Source organism: Bufo gargarizans, chromosome 6 (genome assembly GCF_014858855.1).
Source record: "Bufo gargarizans isolate SCDJY-AF-19 chromosome 6, ASM1485885v1, whole genome shotgun sequence".
Taxonomy (NCBI): Eukaryota; Metazoa; Chordata; class Amphibia; order Anura; family Bufonidae; genus Bufo; species Bufo gargarizans.
The window spans coordinates 286,617,855-286,640,989 of NC_058085.1; the positions used below are offsets into that span (position 1 = coordinate 286,617,855).

Consider the following 23,135-nt stretch of genomic DNA (forward strand, 5'->3'; position numbering starts at 1 on the left):
CACCCCCCTGTCATTGATCACCCCCCTGTAAGGCTCCATTCAGACGTCCGCATGTGTTTTGCGGATCCGATCCATGTATCCGTGGATCCGTAAAAAATCATACGGACGTCTGAATGGAGCCTTACAGGGGGGTGATCAGGGAGTCTATATGGGTGATCACCCCTCTGTCATTGATCACCCCCCCCCTGTAAGGCTCCATTCAGACGTCCGCATGTGTTTTGCGGATCCGATCCATGTATCCGTGGATCCGTAAAAAATCATACGGACGTCTGAATGGAGCCTTACAGGGGGGTGATCAGGGAGTCTATATGGGTGATCACCCCTCTGTCATTGATCACCCCCCCCCTGTAAGGCTCCATTCAGACGTCCGCATGTGTTTTGCGGATCCGATCCATGTATCCGTGGATCCGTAAAAAATCATACGGACGTCTGAATGGAGCCTTACAGGGGGGTGATCAGGGAGTCTATATGGGTGATCACCCCTCTGTCATTGATCACCCCCCCCCTGTAAGGCTCCATTCAGACGTCCGCATGTGTTTTGCGGATCCGATCCATGTATCCGTGGATCCGTAAAAATCATACGGACGTCTGAATGGAGCCTTACAGGGGGGGTGATCAGTGACAGGGGGGTGATCACCCTGATCACCCCCTGTCATTGATAACCCCCCTGTAAGGCTCCATTCAGACGTCCGCATGTGTTTTACGGATCCGATCCATGTATCCGTAAAAATCATACGGACGTCTGAATGGAGCCTTACCAGGGGGGTGATCAGTGACAGGGGGGTGATCAGGGAGTCTATATGGGTGATCACCCCCCTGTCATTGATCACCCCCCTGTCATTGATCACTCCACCTGTAAGGCTCCATTCAGAAATTTTTTTGGCCCAAGTTAGCGGCAATTTTTTGTTTGTTTTTGTTTTTGTTTTTTCTTACAAAGTCTCATATTCCACTAACTTGTGTCAAAAAATAAAATCTCACATGAACTCACCATACCCCTCACGGAATCCAAATGCGTAAACATTTTTAGACATTTATATTCCAGACTTCTTCTCACGCTTTAGGGCCCCTAAAAAGCCAGGGCAGTATAAATACCCCACATGTGACCCCATTTCGGAAAGAAGACACCCCAAGGTATTCCGTGAGGGGCATATTGAGTCCATGAAAGATTGAAATTTTTGTCCTAAGTTAGCGGAAAGTGAGACTTTGTGAGAAAAAAACAAAAAAATCAATTTCCGCTAACTTATGCAAAAAAAAATTTCTATGAACTCGCCAGGCCCCTCATTGAATACCTTGGGGTGTCTTCTTTCCAAAGTGGGGTCACATGTGGGGTATTTATACTGCCCTGGCTTTTTAGGCGCCCGAAAGTGTGAGAAGAAGTCTGGGATCCAAATGTCTAAAAATGCCCTCCTAAAAGGAATTTGGGCACCTTTGCGCATCTAGACTGCAAAAAAGTGTCACACATCTGGTATCGCCGTACTCAGGAGAAGTTGGGCAATGTGTTTTGGGGTGTCATTTTACATATACCCATGCTGGGTGAGAAAAATATCTTGGTCAAATGCCAACTTTGTATAAAAAAATGGGAAAAGTTATCTTTTGCCAAGATATTTCTCTCACCCAGCATGGGTATATGTAAAATGACACCCCAAAACACATTCCCCAACTTCTCCTGAGTACGGCGATACCAGATGTGTGACACTTTTTTGCAGCCAAGGTGGGCAAAGGGGCACATATTCCAAAGAGCACCTTTCGGATTTCACAGGCTATTTTTTACAGATTTTGATTGCAAAGTACTTCTTACACATTTGGGCCCCTAAATTGCCAGGGCAGTATAACTACGCCACAAGTGACCCCATTTTGGAAAGAAGACACCCCAAGGTATTCCGTAAGGGGCATGGCGAGTTCCTAGAATTTTTTATTTTTTGTCACAAGTTAGCGGAAAATGATGATTTTTCTTTTTTCCTTACAAAGTCTCATATTCCACTAACTTGCGACAAAAAATAAAAAATTCTAGGAACTCGCCGTGCCCCTCACGGAATACCTTGGGGTGTCTTCTTTCCAAAATGGGGTCACTTGTGGCGTAGTTATACTGCCCTGGCAATTTAGGGGCCCAAATGTGTAAGAAGTACCTTGCAATCAAAATGTGTAAAAAATGGCCTGCAAAATCCGAAAGGTGCACTTTGGAATATGTGCCCCTTTGCCCACCTTGGCTGCAAAAAAGTGTCACACATCTGGTATCGCCGTACTCAGGAGAAGTTGGGGAATGTGTTTTGGGGTGTCATTTTACATATACCCATGCTGGGTGAGAAAAATATCTTGGTCAAATGCCAACTTTGTATAAAAAAATGGGAAAAGTTGTCTTTTGCCAAGATATTTCTCTCACCCAGCATGGGTATATGTAAAATGACACCCCAAAACACATTCCCCAACTTCTCCTGAGTACGGCGATACCAGATGTGTGACACTTTTTTGCTGCCAAGGTGGGCAAAGGGGCACATATTCCAAAGTGCACCTTTCGGATTTCACCGGTAATTTTTTACACATTTTGATTGCAAAGTTCTTCTCACACATTAGGGCCCCTAAATTGCCAGGGCAGTATAACTACGCCACAAGTGACCCCATTTTGGAAAGAAGACACCCCAAGGTATTCTGTGAGGGGCACGGCGAGTTCCTAGATTTTTTTATTTTTTGTCGCAAGTTAGTGGAATATGGAACTTTGTAAGAAAAAAAAAAAGAAGAAAAAATCATCATTTTCCGCTAACTTGTGACAAAAAATAAAAAGTTCTATGAACTCACTATGCCCATCAGCGAATACCTTAGGGTGTCTACTTTCCGAAATGGGGTCATTTGTGGGGTTTTTCTACTGTTTGGGCATTGTAGATCCTCAGGAATCATGACAGGTGCTCAGAAAGTCAGAGCTGCTTCAAAAAGCGGAAATTCACATTTTTGTACCATAGTGTGTAAACGCTATAACTTTTACCCAAACCATTTTTTTTTTTTTGCCCAAACATTTTTTTTTTATCAAAGACATGTAGAACAATAAATTTGGCGAAAAATTTATATATGGATGTCGTTTTTTTTGCAAAATTTTACAGCTGAAAGTGAAAAATGTCATTTTTTTGCAAAACAATCGTTACATTTTGATTAATAACAAAAAAAGTAAAAATGTCAGCAGCAATAAAATACCACCAAATGAAAGCTCTATTAGTGAGAAGAAAAGGAGGTAAAATTCATTTGGGTGGTAAGTTGCATGACCGAGCGATAAATGGTGAAAGTAGTGTAGTGCCGAAGTGTAAAAAGTGCTCTGGTCATGAAGGGGGTTTCAGCTAGCGGGGCTGAAGTGGTTAAATTCTAGGTTTCCAGTGAAAATTAAAGGGCATCTGTCAGCAGATTTGTACCTATGGCACTGGCTGACCTGTTACACGTGCACTTGGCAGCTGAAGGCATCTGTGTTGGTCCAATGTTCATATGTGCCCGCATTGCTGAGAAAACTTATGTTAAAATGATGTTAAATGTCTTATTATATGTAAATGAGCCTCTAGGAGCAATGGGAGTATTGTCGTTACAGCTAGAGGCTCTGCTTTCTCTGCAACTGCTGCGCCATCTCCACTTTGATTGACAGGACCAGGCATGAGGATGTTTACACTGCCTGTCCCTATCAATCAAAATGCAGAAGGTAGTTGTCACGGTCATATTGGTGTTTGACCGTGACTCGGTTGCCGTGCAGACTGGTTGCCAGGGGCAACGTGCAGTTTGTGGTTTGCAAGTGCACTTCCCCTTTAAGGTGTGCCTCCGTGCAATATGGAAGTCAGGAATAAGAGACAGCCAATTCATCCACGACACTGATAAATTGGAGTCTCCCACAGGCCTAGTAACAGAAGGGAAAAGATCATATGCAGCAACTGGACGGCAGGTAAGTACACAGTGCAACAACAGAACACTAGCAACAACCAACACTTACCTGCCGCAGCAGAGATGGAAAGACAGCGCCAAACATGTAACTACCGGCAACAGCATGCGTGGCAACCATGTCACAGCAATCACCCAGAAGGCCGAGACACTGCCACCACATGCTCTCACAGCAAAATGTTGCCGCGGGCAACCGCAAGTGTGGCAACAGTGTCACAGCGTACACCATAGGACGTGACAGTAGTTGCAGAGAAAGCAGAGCCTCTAGGTGTAATGGCAACTCCCCCGTTGCTCCTAGAGGCTCATGGGACCAACACAGACGCCTTCAGCTGCCAAGCGCACATGTAACAGGTCAGCCAGTGTCATAGGTACAATCTGCTGACAGATGCCTTTTAAAGGGGTTATCCAATACTGTAAACTGCCCCCCATATGCTGGGCCCCAAACAGGGAATATACCTACCTGGCTCCCCATGCCGCTCCTGGTCCCCGCATCGCCGCTGCTGCTTTTCCTTGTGCGCGGATGAAAACATCCGGGGGGGTTAGCAGTCAATGGCAGACGGGGACGAGCCTCCCTAGTGTCACCCCCGATGCTAGAGAGATCCCCGTCACCGCCTGCCATTGGCTGCTCCCCCCTGGACACTGGATGTTTTCATCCGTGCATGGGGAGAAGCAGCAGCGGCGGTGCGGGGACCAGGAGCCAGGTAAGCACATTCACTGTGAGGGGCCCGGCGTATGGGGGGGGGGGGGGGGGGGCAGTTTATAGTATCGGATAACCCCTTTATCTTATAATGTACTTGTCTGCCACTTTTGCAAATAAAAGTTAATCCCTTATCTGTCCGATGATTTGGGCCTGAATCCTTCCAAGCAAGAACCGGAAAAAACGGTCAAAGTACGGTTTTTACCAGTTTTCCTTCCGCTGTGTATACCTCATCCACTGGGGCACCACAGAATGACTGCGGCTGCAGCCTGGAACAAGTCGGTCGGCGAACTACAATTACCAGCAAGGCTCTCTACAGTGGTTATGACTCCTCTCTCTACAAAGTGACCCCGCACATGTGGCGCTGCCTCCCTCTTTTACTAGTTAGTAACGGGTTAATGACTATTAGTCACTGCATCTCTTGCTTGACGTGACAGACGAGTGATGACTTCTACTATCAGTACACAGATTGAAACGCATCCGTGCTCCGGTCCTGCAGTATATGGAGTTCCAGAGCTGGATCTACTGGGTTTTAATAGACAGACAACCATTCGGACTTTATCTGTGAACTGGATCTGGGGGAAGTAAAGACGGTTCTATCACTTCTGGCCAGTCACATTTGCTTTTCTTGACTCCAGGAAAGCTGGGTGGCGACTCATAGCCAATACTACAGCTCTGACAGGAGCTATCGCTCATCTCTCCCAGATTCCTGAACGGAAAATCTATTCAGCCGTGATACATCATATCATTGTAGGACTAGGCAGATGTGCCATTCATGAGTGTGCGACCACCTCTGTTGCACTTACAATGGCAGGCATTGGCTAGACAGTCTTCCAATGTCACATGACCTTGTGACGTCAAAAGATCCTTACGGCACAGGAGTTTAGATACTAGAATTTGCATAGAGGAACGTCAAACTCTAGTTCCAGACGTCTGACTACAACTTCCAGCATCCTCTGCGCTCTACCTGCGTGACGTGCTAGCCTGCGCCTCCGTTCGTGTGACGTCACTGCCCGGCGCCGGGTTTCAGTTTCGCTTCTCAGCTGTCAGGTAGCGGAGACTCCAAACCTGTGGCCTCCAGAACGTCAGCCGGCACCGTGCTCCCCTGCCTGGTGCTGCCCGGGCCCTGGCTCCGCGGCCCCGCTACCAACAGCATGTCCCGGGACGGTGGTGAGGACGGGTGGACGTCCCAGTATGACTCTACCTGGGAAGATGAGGAGGAGGAGGACGGGAGGAAGGAGGAGAGAGCTCGGGAGCCGAGGACGCAGCCCCGGGTACTGGGATAAGGCCTCTCCTGGGGGGTGATGGAGGCTGATTATAGAGGGGGGTGGGGGAGATCCCTGTAGGCTGCATGAAAACCCTGAGGCCTTGGCAGCCGGAGATTGATGGTGTCCTGTGGGTCCAGAGACCAGATGTCTGTGCGGTTTTTTACACCCATGTTCACACAATGCAGAAGTAAATGACAGCATCAGATCACACAGATTCTGGTGCTGCTTACTTGTGGTTTCTAAGAGATCTTAATGGGGTTTTCCAGGACCCAGCAACCCACCTTAAAAGGGTTGTCCGGCCTTGGAGCCCACAACTCCTGGGATCCTGCCCTTAAATAAGAACAAAATAAAAATAATTACCTGCCCGCCGTCCCACCCCTGCTCCACTCCACACAGGACCAGGAAACGTTTTTCATCCCGTGACCGCTATGGACAGTCACACCGGCTTGAACGCTACATCACAACCGTTAAAGCTGCTGCGACCATTGGGGCCTGTGGCTGCCTGGTCCTGCAGGTTGATGAGTAGGGTCTTTATGCTCAGGGGCACATGGGAGGACCCCTAGGCTTGTCTGCTCCGAGGCCAACCCTTTAAATTCATCTTAATATGCCTATAGAAGGAACTTTGTAATATACTTACCGTCTGGGAGTTTTGTGGATTGGCTGCTCTGGAACCAGGTCAGGTGACGGCCTCTCTTTGCAAAATCGTACAGCCACCTATATATCACACCGTCAGAATATTAGGCATTTGGTCAGGTCTGTGGACGGTGCTCATCGCTTCTGCAGCCAAGGACAGTGAAAATAGTGTGTATGTGGCCCAAACCATTCATCTCCCTGGCACATGTGCAGATGAGGTGGATTTAGGAGTTCGTGCATGTGCCAGGTAGGCAGCATCTCCCAGTCCTGGGCTGGACCATACTGGAGACCAGGTATTTTGACTGGTGGGTGTAGAATTTCAGAAGCTCCTGAGTGCCGTACATTATATAGTGGCCGTGCTAGGTATTGCAGCTCAGTCCCATTCATTTAAGGGCTCTTTCACACCTGCGTTATAGTCTTCCGGCATAGAGTTCCGTCGTCGGGGCTCTATGCCGGAAGAATACTGATCAGGATTTTCCTAATGCATTCTGAATGGACAGTCCGTCCTTCAGGATGCATCAGGATGTCTTCCGTTCCGGAACGGAACGTTTTTTGGCCGCAGCAAATAGCGCAGCATGCTGCGCTTTTTGCTCCGGCCAAAAATCCGGAACACTTGCCGCAAGGCCGGATCCGGAATGAATGCCCATTGAAAGGCATTAATCCGGATCCGGCCTTAAGCTAAACGTCGTTTCGGCGCATTGCCGGATGCGACGTTTAGCTTTTTCTCAATGGTTACCATGGCTGCCGGGACGCTAAAGTCCTGGCAGCCATGGTAAAGTGTAGCAGGGAGCGGGGAGCAGCATACTTACCGTCCGTGCGGCTCCCGGGGCGCTCCAGAGTGACGTCAGGGCGCCCCAAGCGCATGGATCACGTGATCGCATGGATACGTCATCCATGCGCATGGGGCGCTCTGACGTCATTCTGGAGCGCCCCGGGAGCCGCACGGACTGTAAGTATACCGCTCCCCACTACTACTATGGCAACCAGGACTTTAATAGCGTCCTGGCTGCCATAGTAACACTGAAAGCATTTTGAAGACGGATCCGTCTTCAAATGCTTTCAGTACACTTGCGTTTTTCCGGATCCGGCGTGTAATTCCGGCAAGTGGAGTACACGCCGGATCCGGACAACGCAAGTGTGAAAGAGGCCTAAATTGAGCTGAGCGGATACCAAGCACAGCCGCTATCAAATGTACAGCGCTGTGCTTGGTGAGCTGCGAGAAGGCTGCTGTGCTCACGGGAGCAACGGTGCCTTCTCAAAACAGCTGATCGGCGGAGGTCCCGGGTGTCGGACCCCTACTGATCAGATACTGATGACCTATCCTGAGGATAGGTCATCAGTATCAACATTTTGGGCTGTTTTTCAGTAGTACTAGGACTCATGCACACACAGGTGTATGACGCAGATCCTGAATATGGTTTTACTGGTCCCCTGGCCACCAGTATTTGATCAGTGGAATGTGGAGGTGCTGCGTCTCCATGTCCTCTTTATTATTTACAAGGACATAGCGGCTCAAACATCTGTATTGCAGCCTCTTCCTTCTGGGATTCACATCCCCACCTATCCCTTGGTTGAACTTGATGGACTTATCTTTTTTTTTTTTTTAATCTTTTTTCAACCGTATTAACTATGTAACTTTGTAACTGTGTCCAATTTACTTCACTGTTGGCACAGCCGCTTATCGCAGTGCCTGTCCCTAAACAATGAAAGTAGCACCAGCCGGGGTTGGACCCTGTGCTCAAACACAAATAGGTATATTCTGGCTGTACTGACCGGGAACTGCCTAGAGAAGAAGCTGAGACTTCAGAACTGTCCTATGGTGGCATTTAACCACAGTCCCCATTAAGAATTAGTTTGATTACTGTAGTGTTGCAGTTTCTAAAATTGATTGTTCCTCCTTTTTCCTTGCAGCATAACTACCCTCGGCGGTGGAGGAACAGAGCAGCCAGAGACCTGCAGTGCTACAGACATGGTTACAGGGGCGAACTTTCAAGCGACCAGCCTTGCATGGTAATCTTGTTACCCTTCTGTTCTGCTTTGCTGAAGTGGTTAGTACAGTCTTCCATAGCAAGTAAAGGAAAACCCCCTCTTTAGTTGTACACATTTGGCCCAAAGCCTGAGGCTGCACTACTGAACAACTCTGATGACCGCATAGTAAGAAAGCCATATAAGTGGCTATAAACAATCAGACCTGTATCCAAGTGTTTTGAAGTATAATGTTAGCTTGGTACCATTTGTGTTGACCACAATGCTAATCCGGACAGGCCGTCCTGTTGAGCTTGTGCTGACAAATCAGTAGCCAAAATCATGGAAAATAATGCACTATGCAAACAAAACATGTTAACTAAGCCCTCAATTCTAATAATAAAATCTGAGACTCTCAGTCAATATATTTTGAGCAAAACACATCTGTGCCCGCCTACCAGCACCAAGGTGGTCTCAGGCAGGTCCTACTCTAAACCTACCTATGTCTTATGGCATTTATATTCAGGAGAACAGACCCTGCACATATAGTGTGCTGCTCCTAGTCACTTCTATGGGCATCAGTAACCAATGAGAGGAGGAGCAAGCACAGCTATATGTACCATCTAATCAAGGTCACCTGTGGAATAGGGGGGGCAAAAGTGCACAAAAATTCTACTCCCAAAATAGAAGCGCATTCACACCTGAAGGTGCCTCTCCTTCAAGACTATTCAGAAAATCACGGAAACCAGCAGCCAGTCTGAACAAGCAAAGCTGCACTGTAACACTTGAATGCATTTTTATTAAAATGAAATCTTTTCCCAGGGAGAAAATTCTAGAACAATGCCCAACCTGGACTTCTACCAGAACAAGAAGTGTTTTGAGCCAAATGGTGAGCAAGATAAGCAGTGTCCTTGGTGTATGTGATCGGATTATAGAATTTGCTTGTCTTCCTAATTATGAGTATGTATCCAGCCTGGCTTTAAAGGTGTTGTCCAAGTTATTTTTATTCATGACCTATCCTTAGGATAGGTCATCGATATCAGATTGGCGGTGGTCCGACCCCTGGTATCCTCACCGATCAGCTGTTTGAAGAGAAAGCGCATGCCGTGCCAGCACAGCCTTTCCTTCATTGTTTACCTGCTCGCCATTGACATCGCAGTGGTGAGCATGTGTAATTACACCTAAACCGTCCCCTTAGTTACACCTGCTCACCCCTGTTTTTATCGAAGCGCTTACTAGACTATTATTTTATATTTCATGATATATGTATTTTTATGTGAACTTATAGATATGCGCCACTAGCACGAGTTTGGATGCACGATTTTTATACCACGTGATCCATCACGTGACATCCACTTAATACACTTGTGCATTTGTCGTATATACATCTATCCTAATAAAATGCACTTTTATTTTTACCAAAAGCGTGTCAATATATTGCCAGAAGCCAGAGTGCCCCCCCGAACTCTATATATATATATATATATGTATATATTCTATTTACTAAAATTACAACGACTTTGGGTAGGTTGTGGGGTGTGCACCGATTTATCCTGAGGCATACTGGTCAAGCCACTGGTACTATAAATATTTCATCTTAAGTAAGACACAATTTATCATGATTTGAAGTCAGTTTTGCTTGAGTCTGCGTTGGTGTACTTTGCGCCAAATTTATCAAACTTTGCATGTTGTTAATTTGGAGCATCTTTAAAACTAACACTTTTGTCTGGATATGCTGACTCCAGGTTTCAACTCCTTTTTTTTGTAACTTAAAAAAAATAAAAATTTGCAGTGATAAATCTGGAATAAAACTCGTTAACATAGCTACCCACGGCCACTCACCAACCCCCTTTTCAAAACTGGAATGAGTGGTTTAAAAATGCATAAAGTCGCAAAATTGTTGCTCACGTGAGCTGAAAAGACTTTTTGAAGACAGAATTCTGGAATGCAAGGCATGATAAAGTCCTTACAGGGTCTTGTGTGGACAGCAATTCTCTGTACTATAAGACTTCATGCACACTACAATATTTTTCATCCATGTGCCGTGTGTATGTTTTTGCGGATAGCACACTGACCCATTCATTTTTAAGGCGCTGTGCACACATCAGTAGCTCAGATTTACTAATGTGTCTGTGGCAGGAATCTGTCTTAAAAAAAAAAAAAGTGCTGCAATTTGGTGCATCTAGGGTTTCTACGCTTTTTTTTCCCAAGATGATTGAAAATGGTGGGACTCTGTAGAAGATGGGTGGGGCTCCACGGGCAAGGGACAGGGCCTAAGATGCACCATTTAGCTCCAAAATTTTGGCGCAATTCTAGTGTAAAAATCTGTTTTAAAGTAAGCCAACCAATAGTTTGTAGAGAGAGACAAGTGTCTGTCCCTGCACCAGATTTGTCATCCAGCCTGAGCCCTTGTGGTAAATCTGGTGCAGGTTTAGACAGCACTTCTAAGCTTACATCATCTTTACGATTAGTATATCTGGGCCGTATTTTTTTTTTTTTTTTTTTTTTTTTTTTTTTAGATCTGTGCAGCTATTCCGCAAGTTATAGATCATTTCCTATTCTTTATGTTGACTAGTGAGAATTCTGAATGCACGCAGAAGGTATCCGCCACAGCTGTGTGCGTGAAGGCTGTACTACACTGGCCGATTTTTATTTTATTTTTTTTAATTTATTTTGGGGCAATAATCGCTAATGAGCATTCACATGATGGCAGATCATGTCTAATAGCGATCTGCTGCTAGCAAACTAGACAGCATGGGGACTAACAATAGCATAGCGAGAAGTCCCCAAAGATGGACCACCCATTTACAGAGTATAAATAACCATGTGCTCTAAGTTGATTGGGCAAGATAAGGCTCAGTTCACACTGGTCTCTCCTGACGTCTGCATTGCACTTGTTACTGATCAGATAACTCTCTCACCCAGGTTTGTATATTGAAGAGTTGCTCAGTGAATGGAAGGAAGATTACAACACTCTAGAGCGAAACCATTCTTACATCCAGTGGTGAGTGGTTCATGTACTGCAGTATGTAACTACATGTCACATGCACAAATCATATATGTAATTAGTCATCTTCCCTCCTGTACTAAAACTAGGAAAATGTATTGTATCCAGAGAGCAGGCAGTGGAAAGAGTTGCTGCTATGTGAACAATATATAATCTACCTAGGGTTGGGTGATGAAGAAAATTAATTCAATTAAAACACCCTTTTAGTGCCTAGCAATATTTTTAAACGCATAAATGATTTATTTTTTCATCCTGTGGAGTGTTTTCTGTATAGCGCAGTCTGTATACTCCCTTCACTCTCTGCTGCCTGTGCCATTAATGGCTATGCTCCTACAGCGTTCCAGATTGCCACAGTCAATAGCAACAGTGGCATCTATGTAGTTACACAGAGGAACCCTGTCACCATTGGCCATGATGAACACAATCATGGGGCGCCAATATGTTACCTAACATAGCCCATAGGCCTGCCATGACAGTATGTCTGTCACACTGTGCCACAGACACAGCCTAATTGACAGCCTGTCACTGTTAAGGCTCCATTCACACGTCCGCAAAATGGGTCTGCATCCTTTCCGCAATTTTGCGGAAAGGGTGCGGACCCATTCATTCTCTATGGGGACAGAATGTGCTGTCCGCATCCACATTTGCGGATCCGCACTTCCGCATCCGTGCTTCCGTTTCCGCAAAAAAATAGAACATGTCCTATTCTTGTCCGCAATTGCGGACAAGAACAGGCATATTCTATTATGTCGGCAATGTGCGGTCCGCAAAATGCGGAAAGCACATTGCCGCTTTCCGTGTTTTGCGGATCCGTGTCTCCGTGTATCCGCAAAACACATTGTGGACGTGTGAATACAGCCTAAAGTGATAGGCTATAATGCAGTGATACAAGGTATCCCACTGCATTATACAAGCCATGTTGACGAGTGAGAGTAAAAAAAAATATATAACTTTTAAATAAACAAAAATACATTAAACATATTTTTCTAAAAACAAACAAAAAGCACACACATCTATGGAATCGCGCTGTGTTTGCCACAGCCCCTTTAATAACCGCATTGAAGAAAAAACATTAGTTGCTGTATCATACAACATGTTTATATTTGTAACAATGCTTTATTGTTGTACATTTCTACAATAAAAATGATCTGATTTAAAAAAAAAAGCAAAAGATAACGGAATTGTAAACATCATAAATTTAAAGTGGAATAGGCTTTTTTTCCCATTACCTCATGCCAAAAAATAATAAACGTTAATCCCCCCAAACAAAATGTATCAAATAAAATTAAGAACATTTTGGGTTTTTTTATTTAAAAAAGTTATAGTCGTTGTAATTAGTAAAAAAAAAAAAAAAAAAAAAACGCTCCAGTCATAAAGACCTGTGGATAAAGAAACAACAACTGCGTTATGTATGTTTTTTTTAACATAAATTGCTGTTTTGTTCTCCATTCTCTCTGTTACAAAATGAGTAAACAACAAATGATATGTCCCCTACAATGGTGCAAAAGCATAAAAACCAATATAAATTTAGTAACACATTTCTCATATTAAGCCATACAATAAAGATAATATATTATTTATAGTGCATAGTGAAAAAGAATGCCAAAAAAAGCTGAATTGCTGTTTCTCTAAGCCCCCCCCCCCCCCCCCCCAAAGAAAGTAAATAAAGTTAATACATTACATGCATTATAACATATCATTCCACAACATGGTAATGTCAACAGAAAAATGAAAAGTTACTGACGTTCAGTATATAGAGATGAGAAAATACTTCATCCTTAACACCTTTGCACATTTTGACGTACCTGCCATGTAACCCCTCAGGTGTCATGATAAATGCTGATCGCAGCACCTGTGAGTGAAGGCAGAGGAATGCGGCTTCCTCTGTCTTTCAATCAGAGCCCACGCAGTGAAATCACAGGGCTCTGATCGATTGCCATGGCAGCCTAGACGCTGCTGAACCGATCCAGGCCTGTCATGGCATTCTCTATGCTGAGCTATGCACAAGGCATAGTTCAAAATGGAGAGAGTAAAAATCCTATTCACCCTGAGGCCCCATGCACACAAACGTATTTTCTTTCCTTGTCCGTTCTGGGTTTTTTTGCGGACCGTATACGGAACCACTCATTTTAATGTTCCGCAAAAAAAGGAAGTTACTCTGTGTGCATTCCGTGTCCGTATATCTGTTCTGCAAAAAAATAGAACATGTCCTATTATTGTCCGCATTACGGACAAGTATAGGACTGTTCTATTAGGGGTCAGCTGTTCCGTTCTGCAAAATACGGAATGCACACGGATGTAATCCATTTTTTTGCGGACCGCAAAATACATACGGTCGTGTGCATGAGGCCTAATAGAGATCTATTAGAGTGAATAGGAGAGGGGATCAAAAGATCCCATGTACAAGGCCCCTAAGGGGGCTAATAGTTAAAAAAAAACTTTTTTTATTTTTATAAAACACCAATATATTAAAAGTTTAAATCACCCCCCTTTTCCACTTTTACATGTAAAAATATAAGCATATTAGGTATCACCGCATCTGTAAATGTCTGAACTATTAAAATATATATAAAAAGAAGAAAATAAGTTCCTGTACGGGGAACACTGTAACAGAAGCAAAATGAAAAACGTGCAATTTGCCATCTTAATAAATTATGGTTATTGGAACGTAGAGAGGAAAAATGCAAAAATCAAAATAGGCCTCGATGCCAAAGGGTTAATGTCGGATTCTCCTTAGCAACACTCAGTTAGATGGTTGCTAAAGGGGCAATTTACCTCTTTTTAATAAAAGCTTACACAATTGCCTAATAAATATGTTTCAAAAACATGCACCTAGATTTTGGAGTAAATTGCGGCAAAATGGTGCATCTAGGTTTAGAGAAATTATCATTGCTTAGCAGAAAAGGGTTGTGACATGGTGGGAAGAGGTGTGGCCTATATGTAATGGATTTACAATTTTGGTGTAAAATTCTGCCTCAACCTAAGCCAACCAGTAGTTGGCATAAAGTTAGACAAAAGTGTCTGTCCCTGCACCAGATTTATCATCCAGCCTGAGCCCCTCTGATAGATCTGGTGCAGGTCTAGACAGCCTGTTGCATAAGAGGCAGCAGTACACCTCACTGCTGGTTGGACGGCCAGTGGCTGGTTTTGGGAGGGCAGAGTTAAGAGACATGATGTGATTAAATCTTCTTTTTCAGGCTGTTTCCACTACGGGAATTTGGGATGAACTCTTATGCCAAACCGCTGACCCTGCATGAGATCAAGGTACAATGAATACAGTGTGTGTGTGTGTGTATATTTTTATATAATATATCTATTTAAGTTTACTGTTAACTGTTTTTATATCTGACCTGTTTTTGTCATTTGTTTGCCTGTTCTAGATGATGATGGAGGATAAGGCCGTCATGGCAAGGTTTCTTGAAGCGTACAAACTTATGCTAGGCTTTTACGGTATCAAACTGGTGAACGAGGAGACAGGAGAAGTGGCGCGGGCAGAGAACTGGGAGGACAGATTTAAGAACCTGAATTAGTAAGTGATGCAGTTCTTCCATCATCTTTGGGGTTTGATTTAAGACCCTGAAGTCTCCTTCTGCTATATGTTAATTTCTGGGAAAGCTGTGGAAGTGTGGCTGTGATTGGAGTTGTCAGCTTTCCTAGATTTATGAATTGCACACATACAGATGATAATGGGGTTGACTAGCTGATGCATTATTACTTACTACCAGTTGTTCCTCTTTTGGGTTGGAGAGACGCTTAGCAAGTGATCACCTTCTCCTCAACAACACTACATTGAAATCAGTGGGACTCCATGTAATCCAGAAACATTAGCAGTCCTCAAGCCAGAGAATCTACAATACTGTGACTAATAGAGAGGACTCCCATCTGGGGACTCCTCTCTAACAGGGCATAGAAAGAGATTGTCCAAAGAGGGCAGCCCCTGTAGAATGTGTGAGAAGGCTGTATCACTCAGAAATTGGGGGTTTCTGGTGGCCATATTGGTTGTCACCCAACAAAGGTGGGGCATGTGTTTGGCTGTGAAAAACAGGGACAGATTTTTGTCAAATGTTCTCTCAAGCCCCATTTTTATAGGAAAAAATGGTAAACAAGCACCTTCTAATCTAAGTCTTCATCTTTCTACAGTCACAGCCACAACAACCTGCGGATTACCAGGATACTGAAGTGTTTGGGGGAGATGGGCTATAATCACTTCCAGGCTCCTCTGGTCAAGTTTTTTCTAGAGGAGACCTTATTGAGAGACAAATTACCCAATGTGAAAAGGAGCGTATTGGACTATTTCATGTTCGCCGTGAAGGATAAGCACGAGCGCAGGAAGCTGGTGCATTTTGCTTGGGAGAACTACAAGTCAAATAATCACCAAGACAAGTTTATCTGGGGACCTGTGGAGAAGCTAAAACATTTCCATCTACGGGAACAGAATGCCATGAATGCAGGCTCAGAGGAGCTAAGAGATGACGCAGAAAAGAATACAGTTTCAAAGACTTACAAGAACCAGGAAAAACAGTTTATAAAATTCTCTGAGTCTAGTAGAGCCAGAGGTGATAAGGTTACGGCAAGTCAGCATGGCTCCAAGGTGGAAAAAGCCACCGGCAATGAGTTGATACCTATGAAGGACAGAGCTGCCTTTCCTGAGAACAGTACCAATCATAACACAGAGACCAGTCCTGACCAAAGCACTCCACTCTTCAAGGACTCCAATTCCATCATTGGTCTAGAAAAAGACAACATACAGGAAATAAAGCATGTTGAAAAAAAAGAAGAGCGCGTTGACTATGAGAACGCCAAAGAAGACTCGAATATAGAGGACCTAACAAAGAAAGTCCGTAAGGAGGAAGTCATCAAGAAGATCAAGGATGACCAAGAAGGTGCATTGGAATTCAATGGACTCTCTAACTGTGGAGATATCCAGAATGAAAATAAACATCACCAGGGAGAACATCAAAGGAAAAGAAAGATGCAAGTCCATAGCCCCATAAGCCCTCTGGCTGACGGCTGTGCTTCTGGAGACGGCACCCAGTCCAGTCATAATGCAAGTCCTTCTCAAGCTGTAGACGAAGTAGGTCAAGTAGAGGGCGTGGAAGACGAGGTGAAGAAGCTCAAACTGGTGGAGAGAGCAGCCACAGATTGTCCTAACGGGAGGGAAGAGAAAAGCTACCCTCATGACACCACTCCTGGAGAAAGAGCGATAATTCACTTATAGAATGTACCTTAAATGAACATGATGAGTAGTGAGATGGGAATCTCCAGTAGGTTCTAGATTAGAATGAGTCCAGTGTGGTGCTGGGTAGTGGCACAGAGGCAGGTCAGCCTCTGGCAGGGGGAACAGTCGACATTACCAACCCCTATGTAGACCAGCATGGGTTGTGGAAGATCTTCAGGTTCAGGTGTAATGTTGTCCATGGTCCCGTCCTGTCATCTGATAGAGGAAGTGCTAAGAGATTCGGGCTCTTGTCTGTCCTCTCTGCCGCCTTAATTGCACATCCTGGCAGGACGGCGCCACCAGAAATGCTTGTTTTTTGTTTTTTTCCAGTATGATCCATGTTTCTTGACTGAAGAGAGAACTTTTATGACCTCCTCCCTCCTAGCTTTTCTGACAGCAGAGACAATGTGGAATCGTTTTCTTTATATCGGTGCTAGTAGGTAATTTTGCAGTCGTATTTCAGTAACTTGCTGATCATCAAAATGTTCAATTTATCAGGAAAAATTTCAAAACATTCTTTCTAGATATACAGTATTTATGTATGGTATTGTGACTGCGGATAGGTTGTTTATTTAATGAGAAATAGTTTCATTTGATGTAAACTCAAGCAGTCTGCAGCTCTCTTGAGGGGTGGCTGTTTTGTTTTATATGCCCCTTAAAGGTAAAAGAATACCAGTAAATGAAAGTCTGTGAGTCGCCCCGTTCGGTTGTGAAAAAATTCCCTGTCTGGAAAAGCTGGTGATATCCAGTGGGCACAGATTTAGAGATCCTACTGGAGTTGTCACTCATCTTTACAGGCAGGTTTGCTGACTAGGAGTCTTGTAAAGCTAGGTGGAAGCCATAATGAAGGTCACCCAGATAGTCACCTAGCTTTTCCCAAAAAATACAATTTGGTATGGAGAAGAGAGCAACTCAAAAACTTAAAGAGCACCTTTCATGGAATTTTTTATGTTTTGTCTAATTTAAGTACCTTTTATTTGCGGGATGCCCTGCCCTGATGCTGTCATTTTTGTTCTTTTTTTCAAATACCCCTCGCTTGTCCCGCTGTGCCCCCCTGCAGTTTTGCGCCCAGTATGTTAATACTGAGCATCGGGTACAGGGAGGCAGCTTTTCTCCTTGGCTGTGCCGCTTTCCAATCGCAACGTGTCACAGCCAGGGAGAAGGTGAGCTGTTTTCTCTCCCTGGCTGTGACGCGCTCCGCTACAATTGGACCGCGGCACAGCCAAGGAGAAGGAGACGCCCACTGAGAAACATGGCCGTCTCCTCCTCCCTGTATCGATGCTCATACTGGGCGTGAAAACTGCAGGGGGGCAAGCAAGAGGTATTTGGAAAAAAAATAACAAGGATGACAGCATCAGCTGAGGGTATCCTGCAATTAAAGGTACTTCATTAAGCAAAAAAATTCCATGAAAGGTCCTCTTTAAGGGACTTTTTCCTTTATATATCTTGCACCATATTCCCATTACTTATTTAAACACAAATCTCTATGCGAAATGACCCATGTAATTTCTAGATCCCAAATTCTGTTATGATTTATTACATAATATATTTTGTAGCCGTAAGATCTCCTTTTCCAGCTGCCTGCAGCCACCACTAGAGGGAGCCTTTTGGAAACTGGTTTATTATTGAGTTCAATGTGTAAACAATATACAAGTGGTGACTGCAGGCGAGCACAACATTAGCATGACTTCATGGCGATACAGGGGATTCGGAGCTCTGACCACACTAAAGATGTATTAAGAAATTAATCAGGCCAGAATTCTGGACCTATTTAAATAGTTCAAGTGTGGACATTCCCTTTAAGCAAGTGTTGGCAGTGACCATGAAAACAGAGATGTGGTGAGCATAGCACAGACCGCACTGATCCTGCTGGACATGTTAGCCACAGGAGGCTTGGAAGTCATTCAGAAATGCCTGGTTACAAATATGAATTGTCAAAGATAAGAGGGAAGGGTGGGACCTTTTTAATGAACATGACATTTGCCAGAAATTTCCATAGATTTGTATAATACCTTTATGTGGATGGGATTATGTTTTGCTTTGTTTGTAAATTGAAGGAAAAAAAAAAGAAATAAAAAAAGATTTTGAGGTTTTTGTCTCTTTTTCTGTGGGAATGTTTCAGAGGAGTGTGGAATTTACACTGTATATAAGGAATAGATGGCGGCAGTGTGACATCACTTATGCAGCGGCCAACAGGATGGCACATGGCTGCCACATGTGTGAATTCTGGAGTTAGCTCAGGCAGGGTATGTAATGGGTTCCTTTAAAAGAAGTGAATGTGACCCTACAGTCATGGTCATAGATGGCACTGAGGACGGGAATCCCTTGGCACCAGGTCCCTGTGACTCAACTCGGCAATTTCTAAGCTAATGATGACGTCACCTTCATGGGAACCAATGGGACTGAACAAGCTTTTCTGCAATTTTTAAGTTGTGAAATACTCTTTTCATTGGGGATCATTTACAAACCTTTTTACATCGGTTTTTGGTGTAAATTGTTGCATGATCCCTCATTTTGTGACTTTGAAATATTTTGTCTCACGGGCATTTTTGCCCCGTGTTCCACACATAGAAGTGAGACAGGGCTGCGCTGGGAGCCGGGATACGGCACCAACAAATTTACCAAGGGCTGGTCTAGTTTTTCCACCTAGCGCACGGGCTGCTGAAGGTGCGCCTTATTGACGACAGATCATAATCTAGGAATGTTGGGTGACGGCTGACGAAGCAGTAGTGGGTTTTCAGCATCTGCGTATGAACAAGAATGTCTCCAATCACTGACAGCAAGCAGAGTACTACATGAACGTATTTTCTAAATCATGTAGGTTGATTTAATGAAAGGTCAGTCAGTAAAATTCGCAATTAACCTCTTTTTTTTTGTGCTTGCCACTTGATTCTAAAGAATCTAGTTTTTCCTGAGTGGTCTCCTCATTAGCAGACAGCTATCACATTCCACACAGCATTCAAAGCAGAGAAATAGACGTTATTTGGACTCCCAAAATTCCCAGCTCTGCAGCACAATTTTAACACTGTCTGGGCAGGACCTTTAGCACTGTTCATACTGAGCTTCCTGGTTCAGGATTAGGTGAAGGGATGAGGCAGGGGGAAGAACACTACATAACTATACACATTTGCAAGCAATTTAAAGTCAGTGGAAAGCTGGATGGGTCAGTAGGTCTGACAGGTTTCTTTTATAGAAGATTAACTGGCCCTCTTCTGTTATGAGAATGATCCATCTCAGAACATACAAGATAATGTACTACCAAAAGATACCCAGGTTATACAAGCATGGTCCATACCACTGTATACAAGAAGATGTATAACATATACCAGCTGTTATTATATACAGAAGATACCCAGGTTATACCAGCATGGTCTATATCACTATATACAAGAAGATTTATAACTTGTACATATATAATTATATACAGAAGGTGCCTGGGTTATACCAGCCTGGTCCATATCACTATATACAAGAAGATGCAGAACTTATACCAGCTGTACATATATAATTATATACAGAAGATACCCAGGTTATACCAACATGGTCCATTTCACTATACACAAGAAAATGTGTAACTTATACCAGCTGTACATATATAATTATATTCCAGAAGATGCCCAGGTTATACCAGCATGGTCCATATTACTATATACAACAAAATGTATAACGTATACCAGCTGTACATATATAATTATATACAGAAGGTGCCCAGGTTATACCAGCATGGTCCATATCACTATATACAAGATGTACATATAGAATTATATACAGAAGATACCCAGGTTATACCAGCACGGTCAATATCACTATGTACAAGATGTATGACTTATTACTCATTAGAAGAGGCCCATTTACACCAGACGATGTTACAGTTGTATTCAGTCTAGACAATTATCTGTGAGTTCACATTGACATGTCCCTTCATCTGCACCGTTACATGGTAGTAAATTATCAGTACAGGAGAGAGATTTGAGTTGAGGATATTTAGCTTACAGAGGATTGTCTAGACTGGATGCAACAGTGAGCTGTAAGAAATATTAGACCTGTGCCAGTTGCCAACTTCTGGAAATAAAAAATAAAAGAATATCCACATTCACTGACCGCAAGCAGTGCTCTTGAAAATGGTGAGAAACATTTTCAGAAAGTTTTATTATAAGTTTTATTGAGTCTTTGATGCACAATAATGCAAATTTATGTGCCAGCTATGGGGCATCACAACCATGGCACCTGGTGAAATAATGGCAGCTGCCAACTCTTCAGTGCCCCCTTCAGTATGGTTTAGAGCAGTGTTCCTCAACTCCAGTCCTCAGGACCCACCTGCCGGTCATGTTTTCAGGATTTTCTTAGGCCTCTTTCAGACGGGCGTTGCGGGAAAATGTGTGGGTGTGTTGCGGGAACACCCACGATTTTTCCGCGCGAGTGCAAAACATTGTAATGCGTTTTGCACTCGCGTGAGAAAAATCGCGCGTGTTTGGTACCCAAACCCGAACTTCTTCACAGAAGTTCGGGCTTGGGATCGGTGTTCTGTAGATTGTATTATTTTCGCTTATAACATGGTTATAAGGGAAAATAATAGCATTCTGAATACAGAATGCATAGTTAAATAGCGCTGGAGGGGTTAAAAAAAAATAAAAAAAAATTTAACTCACCTCAGTCCGGCTTCTCTTCTGTCTCCTTTGCTGAACAGGACCTGTGGTGAGCATTCATTCCAGGAACAGGACCTGTGGTGACATCACTCCGGTCATCACATGATCCATTACCATGGTAAAAGATCATGTAATGGAACATGTGATGACCGGAGTGACATCACCACAGGTCCTGTTCAGCAAAGGAGACAGAAGGAGATGCCGGGCAGCGCGATCAAGGGGACTAAGGTGAGTAAAATTATTATTTTTTTAACCCCTCCAGCGCTATTTTACTATGCATTCTGTATTCAGAATGCTATTATTTTCCCTTATAACCATGTTATGAGGGAAAATAATAATGATCGGGTCTCCATCCCGATCGTCTCCTAGCAACCGTGCGTGAAAATTGCACAGCATCCGCACTTGCTTGTGGATGCTTGCGATTTTCACGCAACCCCATTCATTTCTATGGGGCCTGCGTTGCGTGAAAAACGCACAAAGAGGAGCATGCTGCGATTTTCACGCAACGCACAAGTGATGCGTGAAAATCACCGCTCATGTGCACAGCCCCATGGAAATGAATGGGTCGGTATTCAATGCGGGTGCGATGCGTTCAACTCACGCATCGCATCCGCGCGGAATACTCGCCCATGTGAAAGGGGCCTTAGTATTGAGCAGGTGAAATAATTGGTGTCAGTGCATCAGGATTTACTACAGGTATTCATTCTATGGAATATTCTCAAATCATGACCGGCAGGTGGGCCCTGAGGACTGGAGTTGAGGAACACTGGTTTAGAGGGTCTTCCAAATTTGCTTGAACATTTTGTTCTTGGGAATGCGATTTGCATACTTTTTCAGATAGATGTTCTATTTTAGGTATTTGGGTGGGGCTTATGGATGATTTGATCATGAAGGTCTCCTGGTTTGAGGGGTCTGAGATGTTCAACCAAGGTTCTGAGTATTGTGAGGAGGAGGGCTGTGCATCCTTCCAGGTTCCCACCTCTCTCCATTTCTCCGGTTATTCCAGGCATTCCAGGGAATGCAGCTGCCAATCATCAATGCCCTCATTCATAGGTGGGTTTCAGGTTTTCCTCCTCCCTTTGCCCACACTCTCTCCACCTCCAGCACTCTGAAGCCCCCTGGCTCTGCACATCTCGGGAACCAGCAGAACAAACTTTATCTGGAGTCAGACACCCCTCACATAGGGGCTCCAAACCAGCGCAGAGGGGGAACGTTAGGACGGTGTAGAGCCAGCGGAGGGGCGAACGTTCTCTGGTCACCATGGCAAGGTTCCCAACTATTGGGTTCCTTTTTATAATCCACCTAGTGGCATCGCAAGGGCAGGTAAGCAAAGTTCTGTTCTGAGTCCTACAAGTCTGCCTCATCTGCTAGTTGCCAATTGTATTCTGGGTTCTAGGAGACAATATAAAAACTGTTGATGGTGCCATTATCTTCACTGGCACTTCTTCCAGACTTCCAATATACCTAGATATGACAACAGCCTACTGCTGAATCTACCAAGGGGATGTGAATACAGCACATCAATGTGTGTCCACTGTCCTCTACATCAGTGCTCTGCAAGCTTGGGCTGTCCAGCTGTGGCTGTCAAGGACATGATGGTTGTCGGATTGCCCTGATATATCATCAGGTGATATCTGGGGTTTCCCAGAGGTCATTTACAGTGAGCCACAGATGTAGCAGAGCTGGATTTGTCATTAGGCATAATGTGACCAGATACATCTATTACATCGTCCTTTAGATGTGGCACAGGTAAAGTCATGTTCCATTTTGGCGTGCATGTGCCGTCTATCAGGAA

General features: G+C 44.1%; 2 protein-coding genes across 3 annotated transcripts in view; both read left to right on the forward strand.

Annotated features, from left to right (window-relative positions):
• The first annotated feature begins 5,614 nt into the window (after positions 1 to 5,614).
• Positions 5,615 to 18,784, forward strand: LOC122940287 (opioid growth factor receptor-like protein 1). The gene is made up of 7 exons (XM_044296873.1): positions 5,615 to 5,877; positions 8,416 to 8,514; positions 9,292 to 9,358; positions 11,395 to 11,473; positions 14,674 to 14,740; positions 14,857 to 15,005; positions 15,617 to 18,784. Exons 1-7 carry the CDS (start codon positions 5,758 to 5,760, stop codon positions 16,692 to 16,694), a joined length of 1,659 nt encoding a protein of 552 aa, XP_044152808.1. The 5' UTR covers positions 5,615 to 5,757; the 3' UTR covers positions 16,695 to 18,784.
• Positions 18,785 to 22,556: 3,772 nt separating this feature from the next.
• COL9A3 (collagen type IX alpha 3 chain) overlaps positions 22,557 to 23,135 on the forward strand; it is a 44,389-nt gene continuing 43,810 nt past the window's right edge. For both annotated transcript variants that reach the window (XM_044298901.1, XM_044298902.1), the window contains exon 1: positions 22,557 to 22,663. In XM_044298901.1, coding sequence (XP_044154836.1) covers positions 22,601 to 22,663 — 63 coding nt within the window. In that variant the 5' untranslated portion in view covers positions 22,557 to 22,600. The remainder of the gene's footprint in view (positions 22,664 to 23,135) is intronic.

What these genes read in the sequence shown, in the direction of transcription:
- LOC122940287 (XM_044296873.1), top strand. Translation starts at nt 5,758, where the DNA reads ATGTCCCGGGACGGTGGTGAGGACGGGTGGACGTCCCAGTATGACTCT. An exon ending in CAAGCGACCAGCCTTGCATG is followed by an intron (nt 8,515 to 9,291) that starts GTAATCTTGTTA and finishes ATCTTTTCCCAG; the next exon opens with GGAGAAAATTCTAGAACAAT. An exon ending in GAAGTGTTTTGAGCCAAATG is followed by an intron (nt 9,359 to 11,394) that starts GTGAGCAAGATA and finishes TCTCTCACCCAG; the next exon opens with GTTTGTATATTGAAGAGTTG.